At 36.9% G+C, this 17,237-nt stretch overlaps 1 protein-coding gene across 4 annotated transcripts in view; it reads right to left on the bottom strand.

Moving 5' to 3' along the window:
• Positions 1-15,858, bottom strand: part of LOC136853083 (uncharacterized) — a 31,887-nt gene extending 16,029 nt beyond the window's left edge. For 2 of the 4 annotated variants that reach the window (XR_010857330.1, XM_067128390.1), the window contains exons 1-2: positions 15,708-15,858; positions 4,904-5,026 (exon numbers count right to left, since the gene is read on the bottom strand). Coding sequence is in view for 3 of the 4 variants with exons in the window: in XM_067128390.1 (XP_066984491.1) it covers positions 4,904-5,026; positions 15,708-15,716 (132 nt within the window). In the remaining variant the exon portion in view is untranslated. Of the gene's footprint in view, positions 1-4,903; positions 5,027-10,121; positions 10,688-15,707 lie in introns of those variants that run through there. The other 2 variants (XM_067128391.1, XM_067128389.1) reach the window with 2 other exon arrangements.
• Between the last annotated feature and the right edge of the window lie 1,379 nt (positions 15,859-17,237).

Genomic DNA, 17,237 nt, shown 5'->3' on the forward strand with positions numbered 1-17,237 from the left:
TTTTCAAAGAGAAATCAACAGCAGAATAATTCACAGGGGCAAAAACTTGACTGTAGATACTACAGTCTTCCTCTCAGAAGGTAACAGATAAAGTGACACAGTTTTGTATGTTGCTCAGTTTCTTTAGTTACGAAGCAGCCAGCAATGCTAGTATACCATAACTTACACATCTATTTTTGAGTTTTTGGGCCTATTCTGCAATGCTTTTGTTAATGTAATACTGTAATCGGATTTCATTAATGGGGACCAGACATTCGTCTGTGATGAGAAGCATGATATTCTTTACATGCATCAATGTTGTTATTTTTAACTGTTACCACAGTTACCAGTTTCAATATCTGAAAACCACAGATTACACTCTCATGAGGCTAATACTGACCTAATGAAGCTCAAAGCCCAATGAGTGCCTCACTAGTGGTCTGGCTTCCATTCTCAATCTTACTTTCGTTTCGAATATAAGATTTTCCACTTTGCAGGGACATTTCTTCAGATTTTAGTCTGCATTGTTAATCTCCCTTATGAAATGATGAACGGGTAAATGTTGTTAATAATATCTACAACTTTTTACCTTAGTAAAAAAATGAAGATAGAATAATCAAACAAAAACAAGGACAGTTTTATTGCAAAATATACATATACTGTATGTACATTTATATATACACTACTTTGATAATTCTGACAACCCTTGCACCAACAGTACAATTCAAAGAGTAGCAATGCCTGTAATATATATAAGGCTTGGTGGTTTATGTGATATCTAAGTCATGGATTAGAATTGGAAGAGTATATTTAACGAACACTGAAGAGCTACCGTAGCTAAACCATTCCTACGTGGGTCTTGTATCTAGCGAATTTCAGCGAGATTTTTCCGAAATGACTAACCTCGATATGTTAAAATATGATGGCATGCTTTTTAATACATTAAGGATATAATGTTAGTGACTGGCCATGATAAAAAAAAAAACACTCGTGATCATCTGAATAGTAATGAATTAGGCACGTTTCACTATTTTCTTTTTTTTTTTGCATTAGTTATTGGTATGAGATCTGCTTCTATGAGATGTTCAACTCTTATATAATTCACTACAATTTCATACAGCTGTATATTTAATCACAATCGGCTTCCAATTCACAATTAGAAACTGGAAATTCGACCATAGCAATACTTCGTCCACCCTCATCAAACTTGACAGTAGAAATAAAATTATGAAGGTACAGTGTAACCATTAAAAAATCACCTTACAGACCTTTAAACCGGCCAGGTATGATTTTCAACAGGTATTACACATAATCAAAATTGAGTACAAGACGTTTTAAAGTAAGTGGGAGTTGTAAGAGACTAGGTTATCATACAGCATATAAAAGAAAAAGAATGTCAGAAACCAGCCGAGGCTTCAGTAACGTCGACTAGAATCCTCACGCGAAGTTTGGGGTTTATGCTAAAACGTGCTTTTCATCAGCATCTATGAATATATATATATATAAAAGTTCACATGACTAATGTACATATATTTATATATCTCTATATATATTTTTGTGCTCTTGTTTAATTTCCTAACACAGAGGATGGTCTTTGCATGACGTGGAGAACTTTTGATTATGTGATCTCCCTGCTATCACTTACTATTGTCAGCAGTACCACTGAACATCGGTTTTCCATACTGAAATATGGGAAGGATTCTAATGCACTCAATTTCAGCAACTAAATAAATTTTCCTATGTACTACAGTACTTTATCAATGGTCTCACTTCCAACATTAAAGCGTTTGCCCTATGATCCAATTAGGATGAATGTCATTTTTAATTAATCTCTATACAGTGTTCAATACTTCCTATCTTTGTAACTTAAACTGCTGCAAAAGAGTACAGTACATCTAAATTTCTCACTAGATTATGATATTTTAGTGGGCCAAATACATATTAATGACTTAAAAACATAATATATATTATATATATATATATATATATTATACATATATATATATATATACATATATATATATATATACATATATATATATATATATATATATATATATATATATATATATATATATATATTATACATATATATATATATATATATATATATATAATATATATATATATATATATATACATATATATATTATATATATATATATTATACATATATATTATATATATATATATAAGTATATTAAACATTTTTTATTTTATACCTAAATGACATCAGTAAATCTATTTTCAGGTTCTTGCTTTATGGCCAGTGATTAACTGTACCCTAAATTAAAGGTAAACCTGTATCACATGATAATGTACAGCATACCAATTCCATGAAAATCCATACACCCTCAAATACACATATACTGAATTAGGACCACATGACAAGTACTGTATAATTTTTTCAGTCAAATGAACAATACTATATATACAAAATTAAAACTAGTATGGGGCTGGTTTCGACTCCTGTTGACCATGATAATTAACAGTTACTTAAATATCTTCATTTACTTTTCTTAAGCAACGAACATGTAATATTAAAATCACTAATAATAAATAAGAATAAAAGAATAATCATGTCTGACAGTCATAGCCTATTCAGTGATTTATTCCTCTGAATGTTTGTCAGTTCCATTATTTCTCTAAGGTACGGTTATATGAAAAAAAAAACAGGTTACGCAATTACTGGTGCTTTCAATAGCAAACAAAGGTTTAAACTGGGAATCCTCGACGCGGAACCGTAGTGAAAACCATCCCTCATAATTTACTATACAAACTTTGCTGCTACTACTTGCGCAAGAAATTTACCGAGAATGCTTGCAGATTCCGGGCCCAGATAATTAGAGCCTTACAGAAACGAAATTAGGCTCAGTAACTTTACACTACTGGTAATCGAGCATAACATAACGCGAAAATCAGTTAAATGTACATAATGGTACTTTTTTTAGACAGAAGAGTATACCTTAGTTTAACCAGACCACTGAGCTGATTAACAGCTCTCCTAGGGCTGGCCCGAAGGATTAGAATTATTTTACGTGGCTAAGAACCAATTGGTTACTTAGCAACGGGCCCTACTTCTTATTGTGGAATCCGAACCACATTATAGCAACGGGCCCTACTTCTTATTGTGGAATCCGAACCACATTATAGCGAGAAATGAATTTCTATCACCAGAAACAAATTCCTCTAAATCTTCATTAGCCGACCGGAGACTCGAACTCGGGCCTAGCGAGTGCTAGCCCACAACTCTACCGACTCGCCCAACGAGGAACTACGTGATGGTACTTGAAAGTCAAGTTAATGGAAGTTTTTCAAGACCTGGCAACACCGGGGATACCTGATGGGTTAATCAAGAACCCCTGCCCTACTAAGCATCCATGAGCTGCTGTGATAAATTTACTTTAAAACACGGTTAACATTATGCCCAATAATCTTCCTCTAAGACTGGACACATACGGACAATGGCATCCTTGCCCCAATCTACGACGAAAAATATCACTTCACTCATCGATAGTTTCGCTTGGCAAATTATTTGGGCATGATTAAAAATAATTTATTCTTTCACTCAGTTTAAGTGGTCAAAACTCTACAAGAGTTACTTCAATCAGACAGGTGAGCCAATCGCTGAGTTTGGAAACAGAAGCGCTGGTTTAACCTATCCCCCCCCCCAAAACCCCGCCTCTAAACCGGGTCTGTTTTGATCCCAAGTCAAGTGTCACTTTAGTGAAACCCTTCGCGAAGATTCACTTACGATAGTTGTTTCAAAAAGTACATGGGTAAAAAAACTTCAGTTACTATGAAATTTATTAAGACTGATGTAAAAAAAACTTAGTTAATAGGAAATTTATGATGCAGTAGTATTAGAAAAAGTCATACCTGTGCCACACCCAATGGGCCGATCGATGGCTTCCAGAATTAGACCAGCGTACGAACAAAAGTTTAAGAATTATCCTGAATATCACTGTCAATTCATCTCGGCTATGTAAACCATCCCAAAAATGGTCATGCCAATAAACCTGATGAGCAGTACTTCTCATTCAAATCGTAATCACATATTCCGGGCATCATTTTTCGTCTGAGTATATCTAAAGTGTAAAAAAACTTTGAAGTTTTGACTAAATCCTTATTTACGGCTATAGCGCTTATTTCTTGACTAAATTCCTGCCCAAGATTAAAGTTAAAAGCCAATAAAAAGACAAAGATCAACAAAAAAAATGTATATAATAAAAATACCGAAAGTAATGTACTTAAAATACGACGCAAAAATTGTCAAACAGGAGTTGGGACGGTTCGCATTTTTTTAAAACTAAACTCCCAACTGTCCATTCCATATGGCACCTTAAAACACTAACCCCTCTCGAACTGAAGTAGGCCATTACATATACCCTCAATTCTTGAAGTGGACAACCCACCTCATACAATTTGCTCTTTTAGCAGGTAAAATTTACCTCAAATTTTAGAGACAAAAAATAAATAACCCTACTGGGCACTTGGTACATAACCAAGCTAAGTACACTTAAACTGTCACGCTGTAAGCATTATTTTGGCATACCATTTACACCCACATTCTGAGTGTACATAATACCGTGAGGGTACACATACCTTACATAATACCGTGAGGGTACACATACCTTACATAATACCGTGAGGGTACACATACCTTACATAATACCGTGAGGGTACACATACCTTACATAATACCGTGAGGGTACACATACCTTACATAATACCGTGAGGGTACACATACCTTACATAATACCGTGAGGGTACACATACCTTACATAATACCGTGAGGGTACACATACCTTACATAATACCGTGAGGGTACACATACCTTACATAATACCGTGAGGGTACACATACCTTACATAATACCGTGAGGGTACACATACCTTACATAATACCGTGAGGGTACACATACCTGGTCACTAGTAAGATCCCATGAATAGTTGTGCCTCTCAAATTTCCTCGAGTTCTGCCTTCCTTTCAGGATCTTGTATTCAACTTCGTTTACCGATTCCATTTGCCTTATTTTGAAAGACTGCTGAAAAGAAAATACAGGAAACTTTACTTATTTTCTTCCTCACTGCCATTTTACTAGAGCACTCAATTTGACATAATGAAATTTTAAAAAAATATAGACTCGAATGCCTTGAACAAAGGTCATTAAAGTCAGCAAAGCTGCTTGGTCGCCAAACCCACATTACTAATATCAGTCTATACATTCTATGTAATAATAATAATAATAATAATAATAATAATAATAATAATAATAATAATAATAATAATAATAGGAGTTGTGTGTCTCCGGCAACCATTGGTGGCCATTAACACGATGCTTATCGCACAATTCAGTCCAGGAGTCCCTAAATTCTGAAGACCTGCGAAGTATAGTATTAGCAAGGCGTCACGAGTGCATGGTCTTTCTTAGGCCATGGTCGAATGTATGGAAGTGAGTCATAGAAAACGACCACAAACCAGAACAGGATGTACAGAAAACTTACATTTTTAGGTATAACTTAAAAGCTGACGTCATCCACAAGGGGCTCTTGAATCCCTGGTAATTCTAAGCCGGCTGTCCGCGGTGAGCTAGACTATGGCAATTGACGTTTTTCTATGTTATTTTACTTGCTTTACAAGAATTTAAAGTAATATTTTGTCGGCCGGCTGTAACTAAGCTGTCATTGACCTTTGAAGACTACGCGACTCGAATTGCCTAACACAGAGTAGGTCTAAGCCTGCATTCCACGGCAAGGCCCCCACGCCTCCATAGCTAATACGGCAAAAGTAAACACCCCAAAAATACCAACATAACGTATCCTGAGGTGTTTACTGGTTTTCAATTTTTGCCGTATTAGCTATGGAGGTGGGGGGCTGCCGCGGAATGCCGGCTTAGACCTACCCTGCGTTAGGTAATTCAAGTCGTAGTCTTCAAAGGTCAATCACAGTTTAGTTACAACCGGGGGACAAAATATTACTTTAAATTCTTGTAAAGCAAGTAAAATAACATAGAAAAACGCCAATTGCCACAGTCTAGCTCACCGCGGACAGCCGGCTTAGAATTACCTTAGCAATTATAAAAGAAATGATTCTATCGCCATATGCAATTTACATTTGGGAGGAAAAATTCAACGTCACGGTACACGTTCACGATTTTACCTAAACTAGCAATGGGGCAATACTCTTCCTCATGAAATGCATTATAACATGAAAACATGCATTAGTATTACTCTGCCTTTTCAGAATCACACCTTCAACAATTACGAGAACATATACAAGTTAAAATCTATACCAAAGTTGAAAACTTTGCTATATGTTACCGACTTTATGTAGATAAAAAATAGCCTACTATAAGGTTGCAAAGATTTCCACTTCGTGACCATCGAAATTCACCAAATTTAAAATTCTACAGGAAAAATTACCATATTTGGCAATTAAAAGAATTCACTGAAAAAAAAAAAAACAGGTATTTTATCTGGAGGAACCTACGACCGAATTTTCAGTCCCACGGCAATTATGGCCAGTGTCCAAATCACAGCACAAACTTAACACGAAGGGCTATGCACACTGGTTAGCAGCTGGCTTCGTGCTAGTACACCATCCGCCAAATAGACAAATTAACTTGCAATTATTTGATATGTGTTGTGAACGGCAACGCCTCACAATGACTCCTGCATCTAACTAACAAAAACGACACATTTTACTATTATATCGAAAACGATATAATTAAAATGGCGGGTATATAAAACTAAAAGCGAATGCACACCACCTTACCGTCTACTGGGGTCATCCACCTGATATATTTCCCAGAGTGAATTTACGACCAAATAATTGACACAGTATCACGTTAAAGGAGTGCACGACATCGTTGGGAGTCACGAACAATTACTAGAGCTTGCCACAGGCTAATCCTAGGGAGTCTGGTGGGACCAGCAGCGGGTCACTAACAGCCAATAAAGCCTAAAGTCAACTGGCACTAGCGCAAGTAATAGTCGGTTGAAATCAAACTGCCCAAAAGCTTTAGGCATGAAACAACTCGTTATCACCGATTGCATAACTAGTGCGATAGAGATTTTACAATCATCATTTACAGCGTCAGCTGGGCAGCAACTTTACAAATACTTTTGCTACCCAATTACAAGATAATCATTCAAGAAAAACTCTGTATACGTCATTACCCCTACTAATATCCTGATTTATTAAAATGTAAAACAGCCAACCGCTTGGCTGCATAATTACTATGACCAGGGATATTCATTGATAACCTAAAAGAAAAATTCTGAGTCACAGAGATCTGGTCTTAATATAAAAAATAATTATGAATGCCTTATGATTAATAGGACTCTAAGGAATGATTCACGGGCCCAGTTAGCAACTAATCTCTTCCTCTCTTCGAAAAAACTTTCAGACTACTAAAAAGTGTAAACTACCATCGCGTCCTATTCATGAACATGGGCTTGTTAAATGACCCATATTAAATATACACTGTACGTTAAAAATTTTTACTTGTAAAAGTTACCACCATTTAGTGTTGGCAAGAATTAAACATCATTGCGACTTGCAACGTTAATGAATGCGATTAATCAGTATTATGAACTAAAAAAAATCAACCATTTGAAAAAGCTAGAGTGATGCTATTATAATATTCAGTATATTCCTTCATAACTAAAATGTAAAAATACATATTTTACGGAAATCACATCTTGATTAAACTGCCAGTGAACTTTTCTCAGTACCCTCCTACTATTGCTGGGGTCAAATAATTCCAACATCAACCATTTATAATAGACTACCATAACTTTCGAGCTATTATCACTGCAGCTGAAAACTTATGGGAATCTGTTATATAACGCAACTGGGAATAATGCTCCTATAGCGCTACCAAAGTAGTAATATTGTAGCTAATTCAACCTGAAAAGTAACAATACCATGGTCAAATAGAACTTGCCAGGATGTCATTAAAGCAAGATGGAGGACTAAGTCTGTTTTTATTTATTTTTTGCAGCTTTAATCATAATCTGCTAATCCTAAACCTAATCCAATTCACATTTGTTTGCATTTATAAACTTCCGTTCACCATTACTTAGAATGGGCAAGACCCCGTACCTGCAGATAAATGACCTAACAAAAATGTTCCTAAATAAAGACTGCAGGCCATGATACCCACATAACAACGCCTGGTAATCTTTTCAAAATGTTTCGGTCATAACCTACAACCAATTCCATCTTCAAATACAAGCAACGATTTATACGACGGGAATCCCTTAGCACTGGCAACTATCTATTCCCTAACTTACAGTTACGTACAATTGAATGAGATTAACTATTCACACTTTTTGAACAAAATTCCAGCAATCTCACGAATATGGGCCTCATATAAAGCCATCAAAACGTCATGTGGTTACGTGCTGACAAGAAACCAAATACCGGAACAAACCACTTGCTCTATCATAAGCGTACAAAAGGAAATTAACAAAATGTTAACATGACGCCAGACAAACTTATGCCCAAGAAAATCCAGATTTTCCGATAACACTTACCAGATCACGTCAAGATTAACGAACCCACTCGCAGCAGGGTTCGCTATTCTTTACAAGATGATTATTGGGTTCGTTATTCTTTACATGGGAAAAATCGGGTTCGCTGTTTTAGACATGAGCACTTCGGTACCAGGTATTTGATCCCCAAGGGTTTAGTACTAAACAAGGCGAAATACACTTGACCGCCCAGGGGCTAGTACTAAACACGGCGAAAGTATAGATGAATCACTGTTCCGCCGTGTTTAGTACTAGCCCTCATGTGGAATTGGAGTTCGGACCGGAAAGGGTTGGCCATTCTTCACATGGGGATCATTGGGTTCGCTGTTCTTGACACGGAGATGTCGGGTTCTCTAATCTTGACATGATCCCACTTATCAGGCCTGACCATGCATATGACTATTCCAGGATCACGTTTACCTAACGCTATGTATAAATATCACGTTCAGCTATTATCAAAATCAAAAGTTTAAAATATGATCAACGAACAGGAGGGAACATTCCATGGCAACTCCCACTAACCATCTCTTTGGTGGGTGACGCACTGACCCGGATGATTCATTATTTACCAGCATTTAAAGCAACCATATTAGTTTAACCTTAAATAATGTATTATGCCACTTAAAAACGTCTCATCTGGCTCCTTTCTTGAGTTTATCAACAATTAACTTTATTACTGCAGCCAATGTAACCACTCTTACTAAGAGACGGGGCAATCATTCATTGCTATGGCTACAGTACAGTATATAAATGGATATTTTTAATCATTTAATGAAAAAAAAAATAAATAAAACGGCAATTTGGAGATCCCATTCATGTTCGGTATATACCTGTCTCCATCGAAACTCAAAACGTGGGATACATTACTATCGAGAGTCATGCCTATTCCCTGCATTATAAAGCAGCTATCTAATCATACGCAGGATAAGTATGCTGTTTGCAACCTATAGCCTAGTCATGAGATTTCGTTAAGACGCTCTAAAGAATTAAGACGTTCTGAAGAAGTACATCTGAGTTTAATCTTACAAGACTAATACGAGAAATACCATAGACACTTTTGAATTCAATGGGAATGTTTTAAACGGCAACCCATTTTTTTTAATTTAAAGGGTTAAGGTCAGACCTGGTAAAAGAAAGCTCCTTAGTTGGACTCTGGTGCTGGAGATGATTAGGTTCGTGTAAAACATGAACAAGACATCTGCCCATTTTGCTTTAGGATTATTTTCAAGTGGCGTTTCTCATATTCTTCAAGCTCAGTTCAAATTCTGTTGCACACTAATCCATCCATCCTCAACCGACGTATATAGGGTGTTGTGTGACCTAACCCGTTCCCAAGTGTGATAAACAGTCAGGGAGACCTCGTCCATAAAACTTTCATCAACTTGAAACCAAAAATCACGTGAAAAATGTAGGCATGGCCCAGGACCCATTCAGTGTCTCCCGTGGTTCCCTTTACACCCATTATCAAATACCCGACTAGCCTAAGCGTAGCCAAGACGTTACATATAAAATCCAATTTATTCACACGACTACTTAACACTGGCAGCGACAACCAATTCAATAATGATTTCACTTTAAAATAAAAAATACCCATATACTTACTAACGTTTCCTTTTTATCAGAATTTCCAGTTTTTCTATTGACGCCAAAATCCGGTTGGCCTCGACTGAATAGGGTCATTGAGATTTTTTCAAGTCATTATAATGACTTTACATAACCCTTCAGTCTTTTAATTCATCACCTCAGTTACTCAGAATTAATCTGCCACAACACTCACAATTCTAGACCTACTACTAGCATACTACTACATCGGCTGGAGGCAGCCAGCTTTTCTGAAACCACGAAATCTGTACTCCTGGGCGTGGAAAGTGGAAACTCTGCGGCATTCACAGACCAATAAGAAAGTGTTAAAAGTGAGAAACCTTTGCGTGACTGGCCAAGAGAAACAAAGCTTTTACCCAAAGGAGTAAAGGAAAGTGGGAGGGACTTGGCTGGCGACGGCCGTCTACTGGTTGTATTTTTGATTGCGGAACGTGAAAATACATTTCAAGATGAATTTAAAGTTAGGTTTTTTTTTTTGAAATATAGTATCTAATCAGCTCACGGTAATTTAGTATTGAAAGAAAAATACAAGAGAAAATAATAATTCGGAGAAAAAACTACGTTCTCGAAATGGTTTAACTACCGACAAAAGTAATAAGTGACTTGAACTGCCCGTTACCTGAACCATTGTAAAAAGGGGCCGGGGGTAGAAGTTGGGGGGGGGGAGGAGGTGGTTATTAAAGATTCCACCATCATCCAGTAATTCAACACACACCTCGAGAATCTGGTAGGATATAACGGGTCACAATGAGACATGAAAGTCAACATCGTAATTAGCATAATTAGCATTCAGTAATGGTAAAAAAGCAGACCACTTTATTACCTTTATATTCGTTACCACATAAAAACAATTTCTATTCCATCACAACATACCACTTTCAAAATACCGTATTTAATACTTAGTACCCTATAACTAAGGAAAAAATGAACGGAAAGTACGAGTAAAGGATGAAGTATATAATAAATGAGGGAAAGATAAGAAGGACGGTAATCGTCAACAAGAAACTGAACAAAACAAAATCGGCGATGGTGATGAATAGAATACAGAATTTAGTCAGGTCAAAGGTCAAGCGCTGCGACCTATGATGTCATTCAGCGCTGAAACGGAAATTGACAGTAAAAGGTTTGAAAGGTGTAACAGGAGGAAAACCTCGCAGTTGTATGAAGCAAGAGAGGTGAGTAGGACAGAAGAGAGAATGTGAACGGAGGTACAGCATTAGGAACGAAAGGGGTTACAGCTGGGGGCCGAGGGTACGCTGCAAACAACCTTAAGTAATGCCTACAGTGCACCGCATGAGGTGCACTGACGGAAAAAAGTTAAGTATACCTTAGTTTAACCAGACCACTGAGCTGATTAACAGCTCTCCTAGGGCTGGCTCGAAGGATTAGACTTATTTTACGTGGCTAAGAATCAAATGGTTACCTAGCAACGGGACCTACAGCTTATTGAGGAATCCGAACCACATTATAGCGAGAAATGAATTTCCGAACCACATTATAGCGAGAAATGAATTTCTGTCACTCTTATTCTTCATTGGCCGGTCGGAGATTCGAACTAGCGGCCAGTAGAGTGCAAGCTGAGAACGGAACCCACTCGCCCAACGAGGAACTAACTAACCCCCCTACGGATGGCGATGGTGATGGGCGAGTGGTAGAGATGAAGTAAATAAAAACAAAAATTAAACAAGAAAGGTAAGGAGGCCGGTAAAATGTCAAAAACAAGTAGAAAGAAATGCGTGACGAGTAATAGAAGAAATGAAAAAAGGGGGGGGGGTATGCTTTTAAGAAAACTGACAGAAACGGTGAGGATAATAAGTGAACGGTGGAATCATAAATGGGAGAAACTATAAAATTCAAAAGAAGAAATAGACAAAATGAGAAAGTGGATGAATCTAGTATGGTGAAAGGTCGAGAACGAGGGAGGGAAAGCAATACGGGATAGGAAAGGGATGACAGGGGAGGAATAATGAAGAGAGGAGGACACTGCATAATAAACAGACGGAAACGCCTGAAGAACGTACAAGGAAAACGGACTGAAAGATCTTGAAAGGATACCTGGTCAAAGCTCAAGTAGAGCCCACACACTAGGTCAGGTGTATCTGTCATGTACATCTGCAGACATACACACTGGTTTGTGTAGGTCAGGTGTAGCCTATCTATCATGTAAATCAGCAGACATACACGCTTGGATATGAGGGTTAGGAATCTAAGATGCTCTTTGGTGTGACATGAATGCAAATAACCGCCAAGGTAACAACACAGACGAATCCCTTTTGAATGAGCTGGAGTCTCTAGAAGTCCATACAAGTGACACTTTTAACGCTTAAGGGTTAAAAAGAAGGATGGAAAATTTCAACCAAACAAGACGAAAATGACAGCAACAGCTTTGGGCCAAGGGAAAATTGATATTAGTGAAATCACTTGGCTTTCAAGTAAATATTTTCTCGGGAACGAAACAGCAGATCCTGTCCATTAACAGATACACTGAGTAATGACCAGCTTTCATCGCCTGGGACACTAAGTAAGCCAGATGCATATAATTAATAAAGAGGAAATTATACTTTTCCTCTTTTGGGATGTCTGGAGATGACTAATATGTCAAGTAATGGATTTGTACGATGAAACACTTCAATTTTTTTAAGCGAGAAAAATTCTATATTTACTGATTAGAATACCCTGTAAAAACTTATCAGCTTTTCAAGTCCCAGTTTGAGCTTTTCAACGTTTTATGGTACCTCTCTGATGTCGTTAGTGAAATCTCAGGCAACCATATCACATATGCTATCTGTTTCTTACTGTTTTCGTCACTTTATGACTTCATGTCTTCTGCAATGGTTTGGTAACATTTTTTGCCAAATTAAACTTTGAATTTTCTCATTTTCAAGATTGCACATATTTCCAGAAGCTTCCCACTTCTCCAACCCTCTCATTGACTGCAGGCAACCAACATTTTTTTGGATTTTTGCTGGATACAAAAATATTGGCAGCCACTATTTTCCAGGGAAAGCTGATAAAAAAATTAATACAAACACTTAACTGAAAGGCCTGAAAACTCTTTTGTACCTTATAAGTTCGCTACTGGAAGTTTGCTCTTTGGCCAATTACCCCAGGTTTGTCATATGCGATATACTGTATTGTGTGGAATTTTTAACTATTATGTACAAATATGAAACGGCTGTTAGAAAGTTCCAGTATTCATTGTCAATGCGTATCATAGGTAAAAGATGATAACTGGAAAATAATTTCCTGAAAAGTGCCCTAGATCACCCTACTTTACGGCCCTAGCCATTCATTTGGAAAATGAATGGCTTTCCTTGAGGATTTAAAATGAAAAGGGGTGTTTTTGTTATACAAAACTGTTTATATTTTCAAAACCATGGACTTAATGTTGAAAAATAAATGAACAACACATTTGAGAGCTTAATAGGTAGTGTGGAGAGAATATCTTCAGACTGCAATTTGCAAAAAGGAGAGCAAATGATGATGATGAATGAGTCTTAGTACACATTTAGTCAGTCACATCAAAAGAACTACCATCAGTCATTCGATTTTTCCAAGGACACAATAATGTCCTCTAAAACTTAGGGTACCAGTAAGCAATAATTGTTAAGAAGGTTTGAGTAGGGTCGGATTTTCAGCAATCCTCCTCTTGGCCAGGCACTGTATAGTGCCCTGACATAGGTGAGGTTTGGAGGGATCCCTGTTGTTAGCGTTACGTTGTCCTACCTTTACCTTTTGGCTTTTTCCTTTGTGATTTTTTGTGATTGCGCAATTGGGCCATATATTGTTTCGGCTGCTTCTCTTGTATTTGAAACATCGTTTATAATTGCTGTTTGTTATACACTAGTTTTTGTTTTTCACAGCCCAAAATAACAGGATGAATGTCTAAGAAAACAGCCAAGTGAAATTTTATGAAAACTTCACAGGACAGAAAACGTCTGTAAGGGTTTAGGCCATGGCTTTTGCATGGAGTGCGTGTAAACGCACATAACATTACAGCGGCTCCGTTCATATTCTAAGTCCAAGCGGTGGTTATTTCAGTAGTGCTGCTCAAATTCAATTGAGCTACAGAACAGTGTTTCAGACTAATAAAGTAGTTCCTGCTTCAATAAATTTGGGTTGTTTTTCGGAAGACTCCAGCCACTTCCCACTTTATAATTTATATTTTTCTTGGGTAAATCACATCAAAACACAAAATTTCTTCTCAATACATAATCTTCGCAAATTCTTAATAACAGAGAAAAATAACTAATTAAATTACGCCTTAAAGGGTATGACAATACCGGCCCCCCCACCCACCTCCATTGCTAATACGGCAAAAATGTAACCAGTAAACACCCCTAGGTTATGATAGGTTGGTATCATTAGGTTCTTTTAGTGCCCTATCATTTCCTAGCCATTTTTGCATGTAAAACCCAAAATGGTTTTTCATGCAAAAATGGCTAGCTGGCGCCTTTCTAAATATTACCGAAATGCTACAGTTAAAAGTCATGTTAATTCCAGGAACACATGTCTTTACATTCAATATTTGTTTAAGAGGAGGTCACAGAATCGTACGCTGGTTATATTTTCAATATATTTTTCGGTATTATCATTACCACTGGTAAACACAGCAGTTCTTCTTGCTATCTGTGATGGAAATTGAAGTCAATTACGTTAAAATCCAGTAAAAATAAAAAAAACCGTATTTCACCTATGTACTGAATGGGAAGCTTGAAATAATTTTCTACATAGGTTATTTCCCTTCATGAGCCTGCTAACTTTATACCACTGCCCTTACAGATAGTTCCCAGTTGTTACACCTGGCATTTATCAGTGGACACCCATCCAGTTACTGACCAATTCAGTCGTTGCTTAGGTTAACTCCTCAAGTAAATTGATGGACTTCTGATTTGGATACACTTTACTAAATGGCACTCATTAAAAATCATCCATAACATTCCCATTACGGCAGTAAGGGCCATGCTAAATGTTGCTTTACCGCAGTGACCAAATCCAACGTTGTAGCAAATAAAATGGAATGTGAATTACGAAAACAAATGTAATTCCTGAAAAACCTGAGAGAAAATACTGTAAAAAAAACTGCTTTGGTAATAGCCTGCATCAGAATGGTTATGCACACGTTATATGCACGATTTTAGCCTAGGGTATGAGATGCAGGAGGGTTTTGCTTCCCCTACCTCCTAGCCAGGTCAGGGACAACCAACTGGAATAAGTTAGGTTAGCATACATCTCTACTGATGTCTTTGATTTGGTTTTCAGAAGGCCGCGGCCAGTGTAAATAGGCCTAATGTTCGCAACTCTTCTGCACTTTTACTTTTCTGAGACCATCCATGAGTATTATTACCTAGGCTACCTTACATAGGCACTATCTCTTACCAACGGTAATAGGTTTAATCCTTGTCTAGGTATTTTCAGTGATTCACACACAAGGATAATGGCTGGCCCACTACTTTCTGGACAGTGGGTTAGCCTAGAAAAAGGGTCAAAGTCTAGACCACCCACAAGCCTTGCTTTTAGGTAAACACTAAAACTCCCACAACCTTAATCGACATTCTAAAATAAAAAGTACTGTCGAGTACTTACCATTAACATCAAATTTCACTATTACTGCTAAAGTTTCATGGCAATACATCGACACAAAGTAAAATCACATAGTATGAGTTACGTAGGAGTGGTAGGACCTCACTAAACGCCGAATGCCAATGCACCACGAAGGTGGTTGTCCAGCTCCATCATCCTTGGGTCTGTTTACAGATAAAGCGTAATGGTCTTCTTCTTGTTTTCAAAGAGAAATCAACAGCAGAATAATTCACAGGGCCAAAAACTTGACTGTAGATACTACAGTCTTCCTCTCAGAAGGTAACAGATAAAGTGACACAGTTTTGTATGTTGCTCAGTTTCTTTAGTTACGAAGCAGCCAGCAATGCTAGTATACCATAACTTACACACCAATTTTTGAGTTTTTGGGCCTATTCTGCAATGTTTTTGTTAATGTAATACTGTAATCGGATTTCATTAATGGGGACCAGACATTTGTCTGTGATGAGAAGCATGATATTCTTTACATGCATCAATGTTGTTATTTTTAACTGTTACCACAGTTACCAGTTTCAATATCTGAAAACCACAGATTACACTCTCATGAGGCTAATACTGACCCAATGAAGCTCAAAGCCCAATTAATGCCTCACTAGTGGTCTGGCTTCCATTCTCAATCTTACTTTTGTTTCGAATATAAGATTTTCCACTTTGCAGGGACATTTCTTCAGATTTTAGTCTGCATTGTTAATCTCCTTATGAAATGATGAACGGGTAAATGTTGTTAATAATATCTACAACTTTTACCTTAGTAAAAAAATGAAGATAGAATAATCAAACAAAAACAAGGACAGTTTTATTGCAAAATATACATATACTGTATGTACATTTATATATACACTACTTTGATAATTCTGACAACCCTTGCACCAACAGTACAATTCAAAGAGTAGCAATGCCTGTAATATATATAAGGCTTGGTGGTTTATGTGATATCTAAGTCATGGATTAGAATTGGAAGAGTATATTTAACGAACACTGAAGAGCTACCGTAGCTAAACCATTCCTACGTGGGTCTTGTATCTAGCGAATTTCAGCGAGATTTTTCCGAAATGACTAACCTCGATATGTTAAAATATGATGGCATGCTTTTTAATACATTAAGGATATAATGTTAGTGACTGGCCATGATAAAAAAAAAAAAAACACTCGTGATCATCTGAATAGTAATGAATTAGGCACGTTTCACTATTTTCTTTTTTTTTTTTTTTTTTGCATTATTTGGTATGAGATCTGCTTCTATGAGATGTTCAACTCTTATATAATTCACTACAATTTCATACAGCTGTATATTTCATCACAATCGGCTTCCAATTCACAGTTAGAAACTGGAAATTCGACCATAGCAATACTTCGTCCACCCTCATCAAACTTGACAGTAGAAATAAAATTATGAAGGTACAGTGTAACCATTAAAAAATCACCTTACAGACCTTTAAACCGGCCAGGTATGATTTTCAACAGGTATTACACATAATCAAAATTGAGTACAAGACGTTTTAAAGTAAGTGGGAG

This window comes from Macrobrachium rosenbergii, chromosome 26, assembly GCF_040412425.1.
Source record: "Macrobrachium rosenbergii isolate ZJJX-2024 chromosome 26, ASM4041242v1, whole genome shotgun sequence".
In the NCBI taxonomy this organism is placed as follows: Eukaryota; Metazoa; Arthropoda; class Malacostraca; order Decapoda; family Palaemonidae; genus Macrobrachium; species Macrobrachium rosenbergii.